The sequence below is a fragment of the Cyprinodon tularosa genome, unplaced genomic scaffold (genome assembly GCF_016077235.1).
Source record: "Cyprinodon tularosa strain WSP-4 unplaced genomic scaffold, ASM1607723v1 ctg204, whole genome shotgun sequence".
Classification (NCBI taxonomy): domain Eukaryota; kingdom Metazoa; phylum Chordata; class Actinopteri; order Cyprinodontiformes; family Cyprinodontidae; genus Cyprinodon; species Cyprinodon tularosa.
In genome coordinates, this window is record NW_024038751.1 from 197,675 (window position 1) to 213,419 (window position 15,745).

At 39.4% G+C, this 15,745-nt stretch overlaps 1 protein-coding gene across 1 annotated transcript; it reads left to right on the top strand.

The window, feature by feature from the left end:
- Window positions 1-10,828: 10,828 nt before the first annotated feature.
- Window positions 10,829-14,827, top strand: LOC119783431. The gene is made up of 18 exons (XM_038284950.1): window positions 10,829-10,952; window positions 11,031-11,086; window positions 11,165-11,254; window positions 11,389-11,513; window positions 11,586-11,723; window positions 11,974-12,039; window positions 12,119-12,289; window positions 12,356-12,452; window positions 12,522-12,727; window positions 12,808-13,167; window positions 13,230-13,347; window positions 13,413-13,618; window positions 13,706-13,823; window positions 13,901-14,067; window positions 14,147-14,211; window positions 14,280-14,398; window positions 14,479-14,622; window positions 14,694-14,827. Exons 1-18 carry the CDS (start codon window positions 10,930-10,932, stop codon window positions 14,735-14,737), a joined length of 2,313 nt encoding a protein of 770 aa, XP_038140878.1. The 5' UTR covers window positions 10,829-10,929; the 3' UTR covers window positions 14,738-14,827.
- The last annotated feature ends 918 nt before the right edge of the window (window positions 14,828-15,745 follow it).

The window sequence follows — 15,745 nt, forward strand, 5'->3', positions numbered from 1 at the left end:
AGTGGAAACAGGCTTGACTTGGAGAAAAATGTACTGAGGTCCCTCGCAGAGAGAGAGAACTTTGATGAGTTCATGAAGTACATACAACATCCAAGAGACCATGTAGAGGATTTCATTAAAGCAGAAGTACACCAGCATATCAGCACAGATTACAAGGATAAAGCAAAAATAATACACCAGAAAAATGTAGAGGACATCTACACAGTTGTGAGTCAAGCTCTATTTACTGCAACACAGAAGGTCCAAACCCAACGAGGGGGTATATCAATGTGGCTAAGTGAGTTATCTGTTCTGCTAAAAGATCAGCTAAAATTTGACAGTACAGGTTTTAAGAACTTCCGCGACATTAATGATTTTGACTTTCTCTGCAAAGAAGCCAATAAAAAGCTTAAATTATTAAAGGAGCAACTTGTAAGTTTCTCAGAGGATGAAATGAAAACCTCAAGGCAAACGCCTGAAGAAATCCTCATTAGTCAGCTGTGTAAGTGCTGCTGGGTAAAGTGTCCATTCTGTTTAGCCGTGTGCACTAACACCCTAGAAGACCACAGCCCGGATGACCACAGCGTACCTTTCCATCGGTCCTCTGCAGTCAGTGGAATGTACCATGCAAACTCAAACATCATGTCCATCGACTTCTGCACATCAAGAGTTGCAAGCAATCTCACTTTCTACCCTTATCGTAACTCCAAGAAACCCATCCCCTGTAAGCAATACAGGTCTGCTGGTCCAGAGTATGCTTCATGGAGAATCACCCCTGATAAGTCTAAGCTGGCTTACTGGAAATGGTTTGTGTGCAGATTTAAAAAAAATCTGGAGGAGAAGTATCGTTTAAAATTTTATGATTCAGGTGAGATTCCTGAAAACTGGAAAACTATTTCTAAAGCAGAAGCTTTAAAATGCCTGGATGATATATCTAAGTGAGCTTTACTTCCACATCTCTGCTGAAGAACAGTCAGATTCTTTTTTTTTTTAATATAAAATCAGAGCAATATAGCAGAAATACAGCACTGTTAGAACTGAGACCTTTCTTTTTTTAGTTTAAAGAGGCTAGTAAAACATTTTAAATTTACAATCTTCTTTTTCAATATGCGTCAAAGAGAAATATCTTTGTAAAAGTGAATTTACCTGAAGATATTTTTTGCTTGTTTATTTTTAATAAAGCGGTGTGATTATATAGCAGATGTAGTTGAATAAGCATTTGAACTAAACCATTGTAAGTTTGTTCTTTGAATTTCTTTCTCCTGCATTTTCTTTTGAATCTTATGTTTACTATTGCTGTTATTATAGTTACTTGAAAAAAAAATTATGATCATGTAATGGTAAAAGACACAATATATATATATATATATATATATATATATATATATATATATATATATATATATATATATATATATATATATATATATATATATATATAAATATATACACTACCGTTCAAAAGTTAGGGGTCATATTGAAATGTCCTTATTTTTGAAGGAAAAGAACTGTACTTTTCAATGACGAGAACTTTAAACTAGTCTTACCTTTAAAGAAATATACTCTATACGTTGCTAATGTGGTAAATGACTATTATAGCTGCAAATGTCTGGTTTTTGGTGCAATATCTACATAGGTGTATAGAGGCCCATTTCCAGCAACTATCACTCCAGTGTTCTAATGTTACAATGTGTTTGCTCATTGGCTCAGAAGGCTAATTGATGATTAGAAAACCCTTGTGCAATCATGTTCATACATCTGAAAACAGTTTAGCTTGTTACAGAAGCTACAAAACTGACCTTCCTTTGAGCAGATTGAGTTTCTGGAGCATCACATTTGTGGGGTCAATTAATTGCTCAAAATGGCCAGAAATATATTAATATATAAATTTATTATTAGCATTGAATCCTTATTCCTTCAAAAAAGTTTTTAGGTTATGTGTTTATGTAAGAAGAGGGTGATAAAATATATCAGAGGTCTCTTTCCACTGTTTATGAATTATTCTTATTAATAAGCTTCTGTTTCTCAATAAACATCCTGCATCTATCTACTGCCTCTCTGTATTCTTTTTTTTAAACCAGTGGTTTCAGAGTGAGGAAGAATGTTAGAAAATACAAATATTTTAAAGAGAACAAGATAAGGAAAAGCAAGATGGAGAGAAAGCCGAGAAATATCAAGAAGGATTCTTGCTAAATAAAGAAGAATGAGGAATTAAACTGTTAATCGTTCTTTTTATCTTTTTGATGCCAGAACTATAACTTACTCCCCTTTTTAAAGATACGTGCCTCACAACTATTAGCAGATCAGATTTGGAGAACCTTTAGAAACCTTTTATTTCTTACTAAGGTATAATGGACTCAGAATGTAGGACCAAGAATTCAGGTGAGACACACAGTGGGAAAGTCAAAGGAAAAGTCCGGTCAGAAAAGAATAATCATGGATCATTATTTTTACCTAAAACTAATATGTTTGCTGTGATTAAATTAATTTAGTGTTAATCAATAAAAAAATAAAAATAATATTACTTTCAGAAGTTTGAATTTGAATATGATGTTTAATAAAACAGAGACAAAACGGAACGTGGAGCTGTGGATCTGCAGCGGTTGCGGGGGAAGGCGGGGCACCAACCTTCACAGGCACTCTGGTTTAGGGAGAGAAACACAGGTAAGTGACCACGATAATCTGATGGAAGATGATTATCCATGTGAGTCACTTACCTAGTTTAACAGCTAAGCCCATCCTCTCGAGAATAGGCAGGGTCCAGCTGAACGACAGCCAAACGAGATGCGGCAGGAGCCGCCCAGAGTGAACCACATGCTGCAGTCCCAGTGAAGAGGCAGGAGTCCGAGCCAGGTCAGGGAAAACAGTTCAGAACAGAACAGTTCTGAGGTCCATGAGCCCGTTGCCCAGTCAGGGGTTCCTATCAGAACCAGAACAGGCAGATGAGTTCACAGAGAGTTCAGGCAGAAACGTTCGGATGAAGACAGGCAGGCAAAGTATTTGAGAGGCAGGACAAGACACGACATCACGAACACCACGGAACTTTAAACTAGCTCCGTGCACTGATCCAACAGAGGAGAAGGGCATGCTCAGCAGAAAAGAGCCAGGACATGATCAGGAAGCACTAAGACCAGATAAAAAAAACTCTCTCTAACCACTGGCCTCCGAGAATGGAAACGTGAACTCTGGAAATCAGCCATGATCTCCAATAGAAACTGAAACTCAAACAAACAAACAAACAATCAATGATCTGGCCTCAGTAGCTGGGCTGAGATGCATATAAAGCAGCAGGAGCAGGTGGATAAGATAAATGATCATTAGTAACCGGGGAGGGTTGGGCAGGTGAATTAAGTGAGCAATTAGGTCAGCTATCAGGGCAGCAAACAAGACATAATGAATAAGGACCATCTATCAGCAACCTTCAAAGCCTTCATCTGTTATTCTCGACTGTAACTGACTTAGCAGTGCCCTGTTTTTATAGAAAATATCTAACAACTTCTGGGCCCTGTCAACAGGCAGTTGTTCACTTCCGTAGAGACAAACTCTTGATGTTGCTGGTTCCATTTTGGTCTCTTAGTGGTTCTTGATCAGCCTTAAGGGCCTCAAGTACAAAGTCTACAAGTCTCCATGAACAGCTTGGTAGGTATATTGATAAGGGTTTTTTTCCTTTAAGTGGTGATTGGCCACTTACACACAAGTTCCCCTTTTAGTTGTGACTTCTTCATGTCAAGAGTGCAAAAATTTGTGAGAATTTGCAGCAGTCATGCAAACTTTATTTAATTTATAATAACAAGCTAAAAAACAATAACATTTACCCAATATATTTAGCAAGACTCCGTTGAGTTAAATTAAAGTGAAAGAGCATCAAACCTGAGGTTTTTTCCTCTATTTTGGGCCTTGATGATTAAATCTTAAACAGTGACACTGAATTGCATTTAACCTCATACATCAGAACACACCTTAAAACACAATGGAAAATAACCAAGTTTTATGTGAACTGTAAACATTCCTCTGTTTAGATCTAGAAATACTCATCAGTCTGTGTGCTAAAGAGCATGCAATCCACGTCTTCTCCAAGGCAAGGCAAGGGCAAGGCAAGGCAAGGCAAGGAAAGGCAAGGCAAGGCAATTTTATTTGTATAGCACAATTCAGTTCACAGACAATTCAAAGTGCTTTACATGAATTGGATAATAAAATAGAAGAAAAACAACAGCAAAAACTTGTGCAGAACAAATAAATCAATCGGAGCACAAAAAAGCAGAACAAATGCAGAAAAAACATGATAAAGTAAAACAGTTGGAACACAACTTTAAACTAATATACCCAATTAACAGTTTAACTTCAACAGTCAATGGCAGCTTTAAACAAAGGGCTTTTTAAACTTTGATTTTAAAGAACTCCTGCTTTCAGCACTTTTACAGTCTTCTGGGAGTTTGTTCCAGATAAGTAAAACATAGGACCTCAATGCTGCTTCTCCATGTTTGGTTCTACTCCTGGGTGGACAGAGTAGGCTGGAACTAGAAGACTTGAGGGATCTCCGGGGTTTATACACTGACATCATATCTGTTATGTATTGAGGTGCTGATCCATTCAGTGATTTATAGACAAACAGAAAGATTTTAAGGTCTGTTCTCTGAGCTACAGGGAGCCAGTCTGATGTGCTCTACTTTCTTAGTTCTAGTGAGAACATGGGCAGCAGAGTTTTGGATCAGCTGTAGTTCTCTGATGGACTTTTTTGGCAAACCTGTGAAGATACTGTTGCAGTAATTAATTTTGCTAAAGATAAATGCATGAATTTGTTTTTCTAGATCCTGCTTGGACATTAGTCCTTTACTCCTGGAAATGTTTTTCAGGTGATAAAAAGCTGACATAATTACTGCCTTTATGTACCTCTGGAGGTTCAGGTCTGACTCCATCATGACACCAAGGTTTCGGCCATATCCACTGGTTTCTAGCTGTAGTTGATAAAGCTGTGAGTTGACTCTGGATCTCTCCTCCTTTGCTCTGAAGATTATTACCTCAGTTTTGGTTTTATTTAGTTGTAGAAAATGATGGTGCATCCACATATTGATCTGTTCTAAGCATCTAGCCAACGCTCTGACGGGTTCATAGGTACTTGGTACATTGTGGTGTAAAGCTGTTTGTCGTCTGCATAGTTATGGTAACTGATGTTGTTGTCTGCTATAATCTGAGCTAAAGGGAGCATGTAGATGTTGAATAAGAAGGGCCCCAGAATGGAGCCTTGAGGGAATGACAGGAAATTTTCATTCAAGCAGAAAAAAAGGTACCAAGGCTGCTACAGGAGACCGACCGTAGAAGAATGTCAGGGTGTGTGTATTCAGAGATCTTAGAGATACTATACATCAGATGTTGCTGACAGCTTCGCAAAAAAAGACATTCCTGCACTGTAGTAACTATTGTGTATAAGATCTGAAAGCATGTAACGTCTCTTTATCTCTCTTTATACTCACACAAAAGTATTCCATCTGTCTGCTGCAGCTACAGGTGCTAGACTTATGATTGGGTCCTTTCAGTTATACCTCTCTAACCTTGCCTGAAAGTTGAATTCTCAATATTTTTGAGTTCACAAACAGACAAGAATCTGTCTGGTGCTGCTCAAGCTTAAATCTTTCAAGTCTGCATAGCTGTTGCTATCATATCTGTTTGGCTAGGATCAAGGGGAACAGCCAGAGCTGAAGTTGTTGTGGTTTCTCATGCCGTCCACTGCTATTTCATTTGTTACCAAGATTGGCCTAAACCAAACTACGTGGACACTAGGTTTATCTTCCTTTACAAGAACAGATCTGATAAGAGCAGCCCCAGATTAATAATATGTACAACTAAACCTGAGTTCTACAGCCTGGCTTGCCAGGTTAATTCCTCCCAGTGCAAGGAGTGTTCTGAAAAGCCTAGAAATGCTAGATATTACCTAGCAAGGTACAGTTTTGGGTAAGTCCTTGGTTTAAAGTTTACTCTCTGGTATCAACATCCTGTTTGAAGTGTTCAGACAACTGATCTACTACCAAGCCTAAAAGATTTAAAGGCCACTTTCATTGACAGCTGTGCAACCCCCAGGAATAACTGACAGAAATGTTTCTACAAACCAACTTAACATTCTTACAACTATAATGTCATGATCTTGGCACCTATGGCTAGGTTTGGTTCTTTTTTCTCTCATCTGCTTTGCTCTGCCCTGCGCTCATTGTCTATAATCATATCCACCTGTTCCTGCTCCTATTTAAGCTACCTGTTCCCAGCTATTGGTGCCAGATTATTCAAGCTTTCAGTGAGATTAATTCTAGCATACCCTGATATGTTTAGTCTGCCTGATCCAGACCTGTTTCTGCCCCGGAACTTCTGAGTTTTGGTCGCCCCTTTTCTGCTCTGTGTGTCTCCCCTGTTTCCTAATTGTTACCTGGATTCCGCCTGTTATCAACATTGGACCTGTCTTCTGACCCCAGCTTCGATTTGTTCCTCTGGATCCTTTGTTCTTCTGGAAGTTCTGGCTGCAGCTGGTCGCTGCTCCTCTTCTCTCCTGGATCTCTGGAATCGGCTCTGTCACAAGCTTCTCCTTATCCTTCTTCTTGGCTCAAACTGAACTTTACCAGGTTGGTGACTTTCATGCTCATCATCGTTCCCAGTCTGAGTTCTGAAGTCACTGACCTGAGTTTCCGTTTAAACAAAGTATCCAGTGAGCCCAACCCAGCTGACAAGAAGCCACACGTTGCATCAATAAATGCTTGTTTCTCAATCTGATCTGTCTGCTTAAAATCTGGGTCCAACGTTCTGTGCCCCTGACAGATTAAAGCCAAGAACTGAGGTGTAGTGAGCTAATATAAAACTTAAAATCCTAACACTTCCAATGGCCATTTTAAATGTAGAAATATTGATATTTTGGTAGGATAAAATGCTATTCAGTCCTGCTCATAGCATGTAGAATAGTCATTTACCAGTAAGCACAGGCGGTAACTAGTAACTACCCATTCACTGCACATATGTCAATGCAGCCGAAAACCCTGTAGCGGTGAAAAATCAATTTAAAGGAAAAGTCAGGTCAGGAAGGAATAATCAATGAATCATTATTTATACCTAAAACTTATATGTTTGCGGTAATTTAAGGAATTTAGAGTTTATCGGTGAAGAAATAAAAATTATCCTTTTCGGCACAATCACTGAGTGCAGGACCGGCCATTTTTGACCAAATAGAGTAACATCTCACTCCTGACATCTTGGGGCAGTGATGTCACGGTACGGTAAGCCGAGCGCCATTCTCCCCGCTTTACAAGCAAAATCAATGGGAACTATGATACATGCCTTCAATCAATAACAATTATTTTGGATTTCAAGAGGACTTCACCATTGACATTTGTGAGAGGTATAGTTAAAGTGACAATGCCCACATGCATGGCAGTTGGATGTTGTATTAGATCAGGGTAAAAGTCAGATGGGAAGGCTGAAAACTCATCTAAAAATCTGAGTAAGGACCTGGTGAATGATATTGTTGTGTGAAAAAAGTAGTGTTCTGAGGTGGGTTCAACTAAATGATATCGGAAAGCAAATATACTTGTTAAGTTTGTCAGGTAGCTGTACTGGACTATCAGCTTGAAAAAACACAATAGGTTACAACTGCTAAAATGTTGTTCTCTTCCTGGGGGTCATCAAGAGATTACAGAGAATGTGAAGCTGTAATCCAAAAGAGATCTTTTTTTATTAAGGTAGACTATAAAATTATGAACTATATAATTTTCAATTTTTTTCGACATGGTTAATAGTTTGAACATCATTACGGTTCAAACTTAAAACAAGTAATGGCTGTTGTTCTAGGTTTGACAGAAAAGCCATTTATAGATCATTGTGTGTGCTGAAGGGATTAGAGAAGTAGCTGATGAAGAAGCAAGATGATATCACTTCAGTCAGGCCATACAATTAGCTCTAAACATTTGTCTTATTTTACACTGGCATGGCCATGTTCTCATTTTCCCAACATTTACATTCATGAGCATTATCTCTTTTTCTGGGGACAGGATCTGAATCATGTGTAGACTGCTGGGTACCAAAACTCAGCACCACGAGAATTGATCAATGGCTTCGCTTACACAAATGATCTGTGTTGATGTCAGATGTTTCACTAGTGCTGTGTTCCTATATGAGGTGGGAGATGCTATACTTTTTCTGTTTTCTGTACTCGTGGATTCCTATCATGGGTCAAGTCTCCTTTTTTAATGTTTGATTGATCGTTTTTGCACAAGTCTGGTTGCTTTAGTTCTATTTGCTCTATGCAACTCAAAAACTGACTGTTTTCCCATGCGATTAACAGATTTTATTTTGTATTTCCCCCAAAGCGGATGAGTTCTGCTTTGTAACCACATCTCTCTTCCTGCCAGATCCATGACATCACTGCTGAATTTCTGTGTAGTCCCGTTAAATAGATCTGGGGTCTATCTCAGTCAAACCTATGCAAGTACCCTTTCATCACCACGGTAATGTACAAATCCTCGTAGCAGGACCATAATCATAGGCTGAGATATTGCTTTCAAAGACCTTCAGTTATTCAGGATACTCTTTGAAGCACCTGCTGCCATTGAGCCTTTACTTTTTCCTCAAGTTTTTCAATTTCTACTCTCTCCTCTAAAATCTCACTGAGTTGCAGCAAGTTTATACTGAGCCAGGTTTTGCTGAACCTTAATACTATAAAAAGCTTATTGTTGCTGCCCCCTGCTGGCTGTGGTGTGTCAAAATATGATGAAGTACTGATGGAGCACTCATGCAAATTGTTTTATGATTTCAAAATATTTTTCAGTCAGAGTCAGTTTATGTGTCTGTACAGAACTAAAATGCTCACAAGTCAGATGATAAAAAAAACATCTGAGCATTATTATCTATACATATACAGGTATGAGAAAAACATTACCAACTCATTTTTTGTTTTACACTATAATGGGAACAGAAAACACTGTTAGAAATCAGCATAGATAAATATTCAGTGCTAAAATGGAAATGTGAACATTTTCTTTGTGATGTGTTTCCACATCATTACTGTAATTAACACGGGCTAATGTTAGGCCCTTCATGTCTAGCAGATTAAACTAAGGATAGATATTTTTTCTAATGATGTGCATCTGGTGGTAAAAATAAACATCTTGTTTATTTGGCTCTTAAGAATTGTGGAATTGTGAAGGCTTAAAAGATTAGTTTCAATTTCCATCTTGATAAAGTTAAAACATGACTTCTTGGAGCAGCCCACAAAAGTTTTTTTTTCAGTTAGGTGGATTTCATTATGTAATGCTAATGCAACAACATAATCACTTGAGAGTTTCAAACCTTATTCAAACATATAAGTATCAAAAAGCTGTCTGTTTAATGCAATACAATTCAATTTATTTATGTAGTGCCAATTCACAACACATCTGATCTCAAGGCACTTTACAATTCAACAAATCTCACATTCAAAGTTTTCAAGGAAGATCAGCTGATTGCATCGGCTTATTGATTCTTCAGCAATCTCTTACATCAAACATGCTTGTAGTGACAGTGGAGAGGAAAACTCCACAAAAAGAAATCTCCAGAACCAGGCTCAGTATGAGCGGCCATCTCAAGTAGACAGAAGTAGACATAAAGAAAGAAGCAGAGATACAAAAGGTAACTGTCAACCAGCTCCACAGGCAGCCCCATTCAGGTAACACAGCAGGCAGACGGGCTCCAAGCCAGCTCCAATGTCAGAGAATGAAGAGAGCACATAGTAAGAGAAACAGGACTACACTGAAAATAAGGCCAAGCTCCAACATATATAAACAAAGGTGTTGATGGCAGCAGCACAGCTGATATTTCTCCCCAGGATGGTGTCCCAGCTGAACAGGAACAGAGTTGTTGCGAAAAAATAGAGAGCATAACGTTAGAGATAACAAATATTGCAGAACGCAAGAATAGAGGTAGAATGAAGCAGAATGATGAAAACTTGTCCCTATGTCTTCCAGCAGCCTAAGCCTATAGCAGCATAACTATAGAGATAGCTCTGGATAACCTGAGCCTTCTTTAATTTAACATGAGTGAGTTCATTCTCAAGAACTTTTCTAAAGAAAATAATTATGCTAGGTAAAGTTATGCTATCACTATTAGCAAACAAAAACTTCAGTTGCTGAAACCAGCAAAGGTTGATTTGATTCTTTTAATTCAAAGGAAAAGAACATACCTAAAGAAGGGCATCAGATAAAAATATAGCTAAAATAGAAACTGAGAAACTATATAACCATTCAAAGGTGGTTGACTCTAAAATAACTGTCCATACACTGATACCATCAAATAAATAGTTCTATTTAGAAATACATACTAGCTGTTCAAAGGTACCATTATAAGGTACCATCAGTGCGTACCAAATGCAGTGGAGTTAAACATTCTGGATGGGGGAAGGGGGGTTTCAAATAATACCACTTTGAAAATTGTCTCCGGGGTACACAAAAGTACAAATTGCAAGTCAAAATTTATCCAAAAGAAAGAACAGATTTTGTGTTACGATGAGACCTGAAGCTTCTTTAATATAATTGCTTTCAATTAAAGACAGAGGCAGAGAACAAACAGTATAGACACTTGGAAGGCAAAGAAAAGGCAAAGGAAATGTGCAACTGTGAATCCAAAAGTGTTATAAGCTTCTTCATTCAAGTTAGAAGTTAGGGGTCAAATATAGTGGTCTAATTCTAGTCCTTAATCCTGATTAAAGTCTCACTTGTCCTGATTCATATTAGGAACATCTGTGGCTTGATTCCTAACAGGCTGCACCTTGGGAAATGGCTGATTGTTGCTAGGTGGAGAAACTGATTAAAAAGAGGGGATAGGAGACAGAGCTTCATGGTGTATGCTTGGTGATGAACAAGTGGTTCACTTGTGCTTGTGGTGGTCAGTAGGTGTAGTTTGCTAGCAACCCAGCTAGCTTTAGACACCAACACATCAGCAGCTATGGCTTTTGAGCTGATGTTTAGGTAGGTTGTGTGTTTTATATGTCCATTAGGTTGTCTTTTGATGTGTATTCTCATTTATACTTTCATTTGTACTTGCAGTGTGGCATTGCTTCTGTCCTTGTGGTCCACTGCAGGATGTGACTTTGTTGTGGAGGGTTGGTATCCATTTTATATTTTTCCTCTTTTGGGACACTTGCAAACATGGTTTATTTATGACCTCTTTGTTTCTGCAGGAGTTCTTCAAATGGAGTGTCATGATCGTTACTTCATGATAGCTGTTGACCTCACAGCCACTGGAGAAGCTCCTCGCTTTGAGGCTGTTGGTGAGTTTTTCTGTTCTGACTCAAACGTGCCCAATATCTGCAGGGAGCCTAGAAGAAATCTCTAAAATGCTCTACACACAAAGAAGTGAACACTTAATGACTACCTTGCCTAACTTTACTCTAACCTGTTTTAGATAGGACGGGTGCATATGCCATCACTGAGGATTATGCAGCAAAGTGTGGTTACAGTGTCAGCGTCCTCTCTTTTCTGGGCCTTGTAGAGCTCAGAGCATCTTACTTCAGCTGTCACAATGAGAGGGTACTGAAAGAATTTCTTGCCTTTTGTGGATGTCCTTGAACAACTAAGCTGACTACAAATTTTTTTTTGCAGGTTGGTGGCTTCTCTTTCAGATTTAATTTGATCACCTCCTACGATGGGGTGGATGCCTACTATGAACTCAATAAGACCTGTCCTCTCCCTCCACCTTGGTCGCCTAGAGAAGTTACATGTGAGGTCAACTACATGGAGGTAAATGATCTCTTGTGGTTTTTTTAGCTCAGGGGTAGGCAATGTTGGTCCTCAAGTGCCCCCGGCCTGCAGCTTTTGCTTGCACACTTTCCATAAATGGTTAACAGCTGGGCCTCTGCTTAACCTGCAGATATACCAAGGAGGTAATCTGGCTTTTTGTTTTAGTTGTTGGAGCAGGGATGCACATACTGGCATTTTAAAGAACGTTGCCCATCTGTGGTTTAGCCCATCTCAATGTATTTCTTTACAGGTTTCTGTAAGGAGTGAACTTCCCTGTCCATCTGGGTTAAGTGATGACTTCAGCTCACTCAGCCCTGTATGTGCTGCTGATTTGTTAATTTTTATATATAGATGTATAGCTCAAATGGCTTTAATACTTTGTGCCATCTTTCTAGCTGTATAGTGCTTCAACCCAGGAATGGCAGGTGACCTTCCAAACCCCAGAGGAACAGTTGCCACCTATGAACTTGTCTCAAGCTCGACAGGAGGGCTTTGTATTTGACATAATCAATGACAGAATAGTGTTTCGCACACCATATGGTCAACCAGAATCGTACGGCACTGAGGTAGGTGACCAATGCAGATTACAGCGCGTCTTTTGTTTAGTGGTTTTAACCAACCTATTTTCTTAGCTGAATGGTGTCCCAGTTGAAGTGATCCACGCAACAGTGTTCTCACGGCAGAGCTGGATTGTTGTCATGGTTGACCTGGTTGCTGCTTGCTCAATGGGTGGGTAACTTGGACTTCTAATAAAAACATTTTTGCTAATTAATAATGGGGTTGCCTTTTTCTCAACAGATGAAGGGTCATTTGAGGGTGGCTACATGATCTGGGACACCCCAGAAGCCCTCTATCCCAGTCTTGGCAGCACAAAGATTAGTCTGGGACTCGACGGTAACCTTGTAGAGCAGGCTGCTGCAGAGCAGGCTGGATTCATTATGGCACGGCAGAACTCGACCGTCCAAATCGGAATCCCTTATAATGCCAAAGGAGGCTACAGGAAGGTAAAAAAACTTCAAGGCATTTAGTGGGGCTTGGTTGCACATGTTTTTGCAAATTTGACTCTGGCTTATGAATCTTCCAGAGTTATGTAAGCAATGGCATCTTTGAATTCTACATCTTCAACCTCTACTTGAAACAAATCTCAGTGGATGAGCATCATGAAGAGACGGCACTCCGGTTTCACAGGACTCTTGTTACTCCCCTTTTGCCATCTTCACTTTTCACTGAAGACCAAACTGATGTGAAAGAGGGCACATTTACAATCTATCTGGGCAAAGTTCCCAGAGATGTTGTGCTGACATCTGTCAAGCTAAACGGGCATGAATTTGCAGTGCCCCTTAGTGACCCCAGTGCATACACCCTAACAGAAGTCAGTTATCCCAATAAAACTCATAGCTACACTCTGAAAGTACTGTTGAATGACCCAATAGTCATTCAGGAGGTAAGTGTCTTTGTGCACCTTCCAGTTGTCTCTTCAATGTGTGCCTAACATTTGTCCTACAGTTTTCCAAAGAGAATGCAGCCATGTTGCACAAACTGGACATAAACTACACCCTGATTGCCTTACCTGGAGATGAGCCATACCACCACACTGTCTCAGTCACTGCACTAATGGCTGTCTGTAAGTAATGAGTTTGACTCAATGTTATCTGAATTAAGTATTAGGTTTAATGTCTTATCTGGCAGCCCCTCCAGCTTTTGATGCAAACTGTACGGCATCTGGGATTGACTTCAAGTTGGCCTATCGCCCTTTTGATTACCTGTGGTACATCAGCATTGGCCCTCACCGATTGACACCAGCGCTGGCAGCCATGCATGGCTACACCATGAGCAATGATAGCCAGAGGCTGTTGCTCAGTGTACCATTGTTTACACATGGCTACAAATACCAGGTATCATTGGTGACATTGCCTATCTGGATGAGGGAAGGTTTAGTTAAGGCTATAAAATTAAACTTCATTTGCCATTTTTCTCTTCAGAATGTCAGCCTGAAAGGATTTCTTGGGACATTTACAATCCTCATGAGGGACCGTGACACCTCAGAAGTACAGACTTCAACAATTAAGACATGCCTATTTAATACCACAGAGTTTATTAGTAAGAATACTTGGCTTTACTTTATTGGGAGCTAGGGTGGGTTTTTCCTTTTTTATAAACCCTGCTCCTCTCTGTAGTGTGTTCAACTACTGGATGGATGACTGTGGTGGCTGATCTTTCTCTGGTCCTCCATGAGATCCCAACAAAACCTCACCTCATTAACAGAGCCTGTCTACCTAAAGAAGTGGATGGCACACGAGTACTCTTCTCATTCCCACTTCACAGTTGTGGTTCCATAGTAAAGGTAAAACTGATTTGCAGGGATTTATTTCTCCTTGGGCAGCCAGATGGAGCACATGAATTAAAACTCTCCTATTTTCCAGCTGGAAAAGGGAAATGTGACCTATCAAAACAAGATCTACTTTGTTTCCAACAATGTTACTGAAGGGTATGTACCAAAGCTATAATTCATGCTATTTTAAAGAAAAATCAATAATTTCAGTTTCTTCCCCATAGAATTACTGTGCAATGCAGATATCCACTAGTAGGTCTCTACCGCCTCTTCTCGGCTCACAAATTTGAATCTGACAAGGAGGGTGTGGGAAGCATTATTCCTTTTGTGGACCATGCAAAAGGTATGTTTGCAGCTTAAAAGCTGAGCAAGACTTGTGCTCAAACCATTTACTAAACTTCATCTATCTTCCCGTTGCACCAGCTCCCACTAGGACCACGGCTGAAACGACCACAGTTGCTCCTCGAAGAACCAGATCTCCCAACTTGCACCTGCCTCCTTTCTACCCAACAGCTCGCTATATTAAAGTTTACAGGGTTCAGAACCAATTTGGTTCGTTTAGTAAAGGTGAGGGACTAAATTCAAAGGAGTCAAAATTTGAGCCTTGATAACTTGAAACACTCTTTCCTCTCTTGCAGGTAATAGAGGACCCAAACAAGCTCAGTTTCCTCGACATATTTGAGGAGGAATGTAAAATGTTGACTAATAAAGCATGAAATACTGAATGAAGTTCTGTGGTTTTAATTTTTTACAAAACTGGTAGTTCAAAGTCTAATTTAAATTTCAAATCATTCTGGCTTAAACATGTATATAAATGTGTTTCTCAGACCATCAGAGATGGCAAAAGTACTCACTTTCCGTACTTGAGTAAAAGTACAGATACTTGTATTAAAAAATACTCTAGAAGTACTGATTAAACTTGTGTTTTCAATCATCTCGTCGTCCATACTACTATGCTAACTGCAAACCAAACTGCAATGATTTGCCGCGAATGAATACCGCCGAATCTGTCGCTTCATCTTGTAGTGGTGCGTCAAATGCAACGTAGATTTCCCATCCAATTTGGTATTGATGACGTGAAAAATAACGGTAACTCCATTGAAATGATTCTAAAGTAACGAGCCGATTTTTTTTTTTTTTTTTTTTTTAAATGTAAGGAGTAGAAAGTACAGATGTGTAAAAATGTAAGTAGTAAAAAGTCGCCAGAAAAATCTACTTGAGTACAGTAAGTATTTGTACTTCCCATCTCTGCAGACCATATTGTCGCAATGTTTTCTATAAAAAAAAAAGTTCTGTTACGCAGGCCTGTTATAGTTTGTAACCCTAAATTTGGCCAATCGTATATCAACGGTCATCTGTCAAATTTAATTATTTTTTTTTTTTTTAGCATTGATTCATGTCGCAGCTAATATGCGCAGTGGTTGAAAGAATTTACCACTGGGTTCCGTCTCAGTGTTCATGGGATGGATGTCTGTCTTTCGCGTAGAGCTAACAACTGGCAGCGTTGCGAGGCAAGGGCTCAAACATGTACGACTGTAAGCCTTCTACACCTAACAAAGCTTCTGCCATCCTCTTCCACAACTTCATCCCTACTTTCCTCCAAAAATAAAAATGACCGAGACTCATCTATGGCCTCGGGCACAAAACTCTCCTGTCTTGCATGTTTCCACTGTCCATAGCGTTCCTTGAC

Coding starts and splice junctions, on each gene's coding strand:
- LOC119783431 (XM_038284950.1), top strand. CDS start 10,930: ATGGCTTTTGAGCTGATGTTTAG. Junction 12,040..12,118: donor ACTTCAGCTCACTCAGCCCT/GTATGTGCTGCT, acceptor CCATCTTTCTAG/CTGTATAGTGCTTCAACCCA. Junction 12,453..12,521: donor GGTTGCTGCTTGCTCAATGG/GTGGGTAACTTG, acceptor TTTTCTCAACAG/ATGAAGGGTCATTTGAGGGT.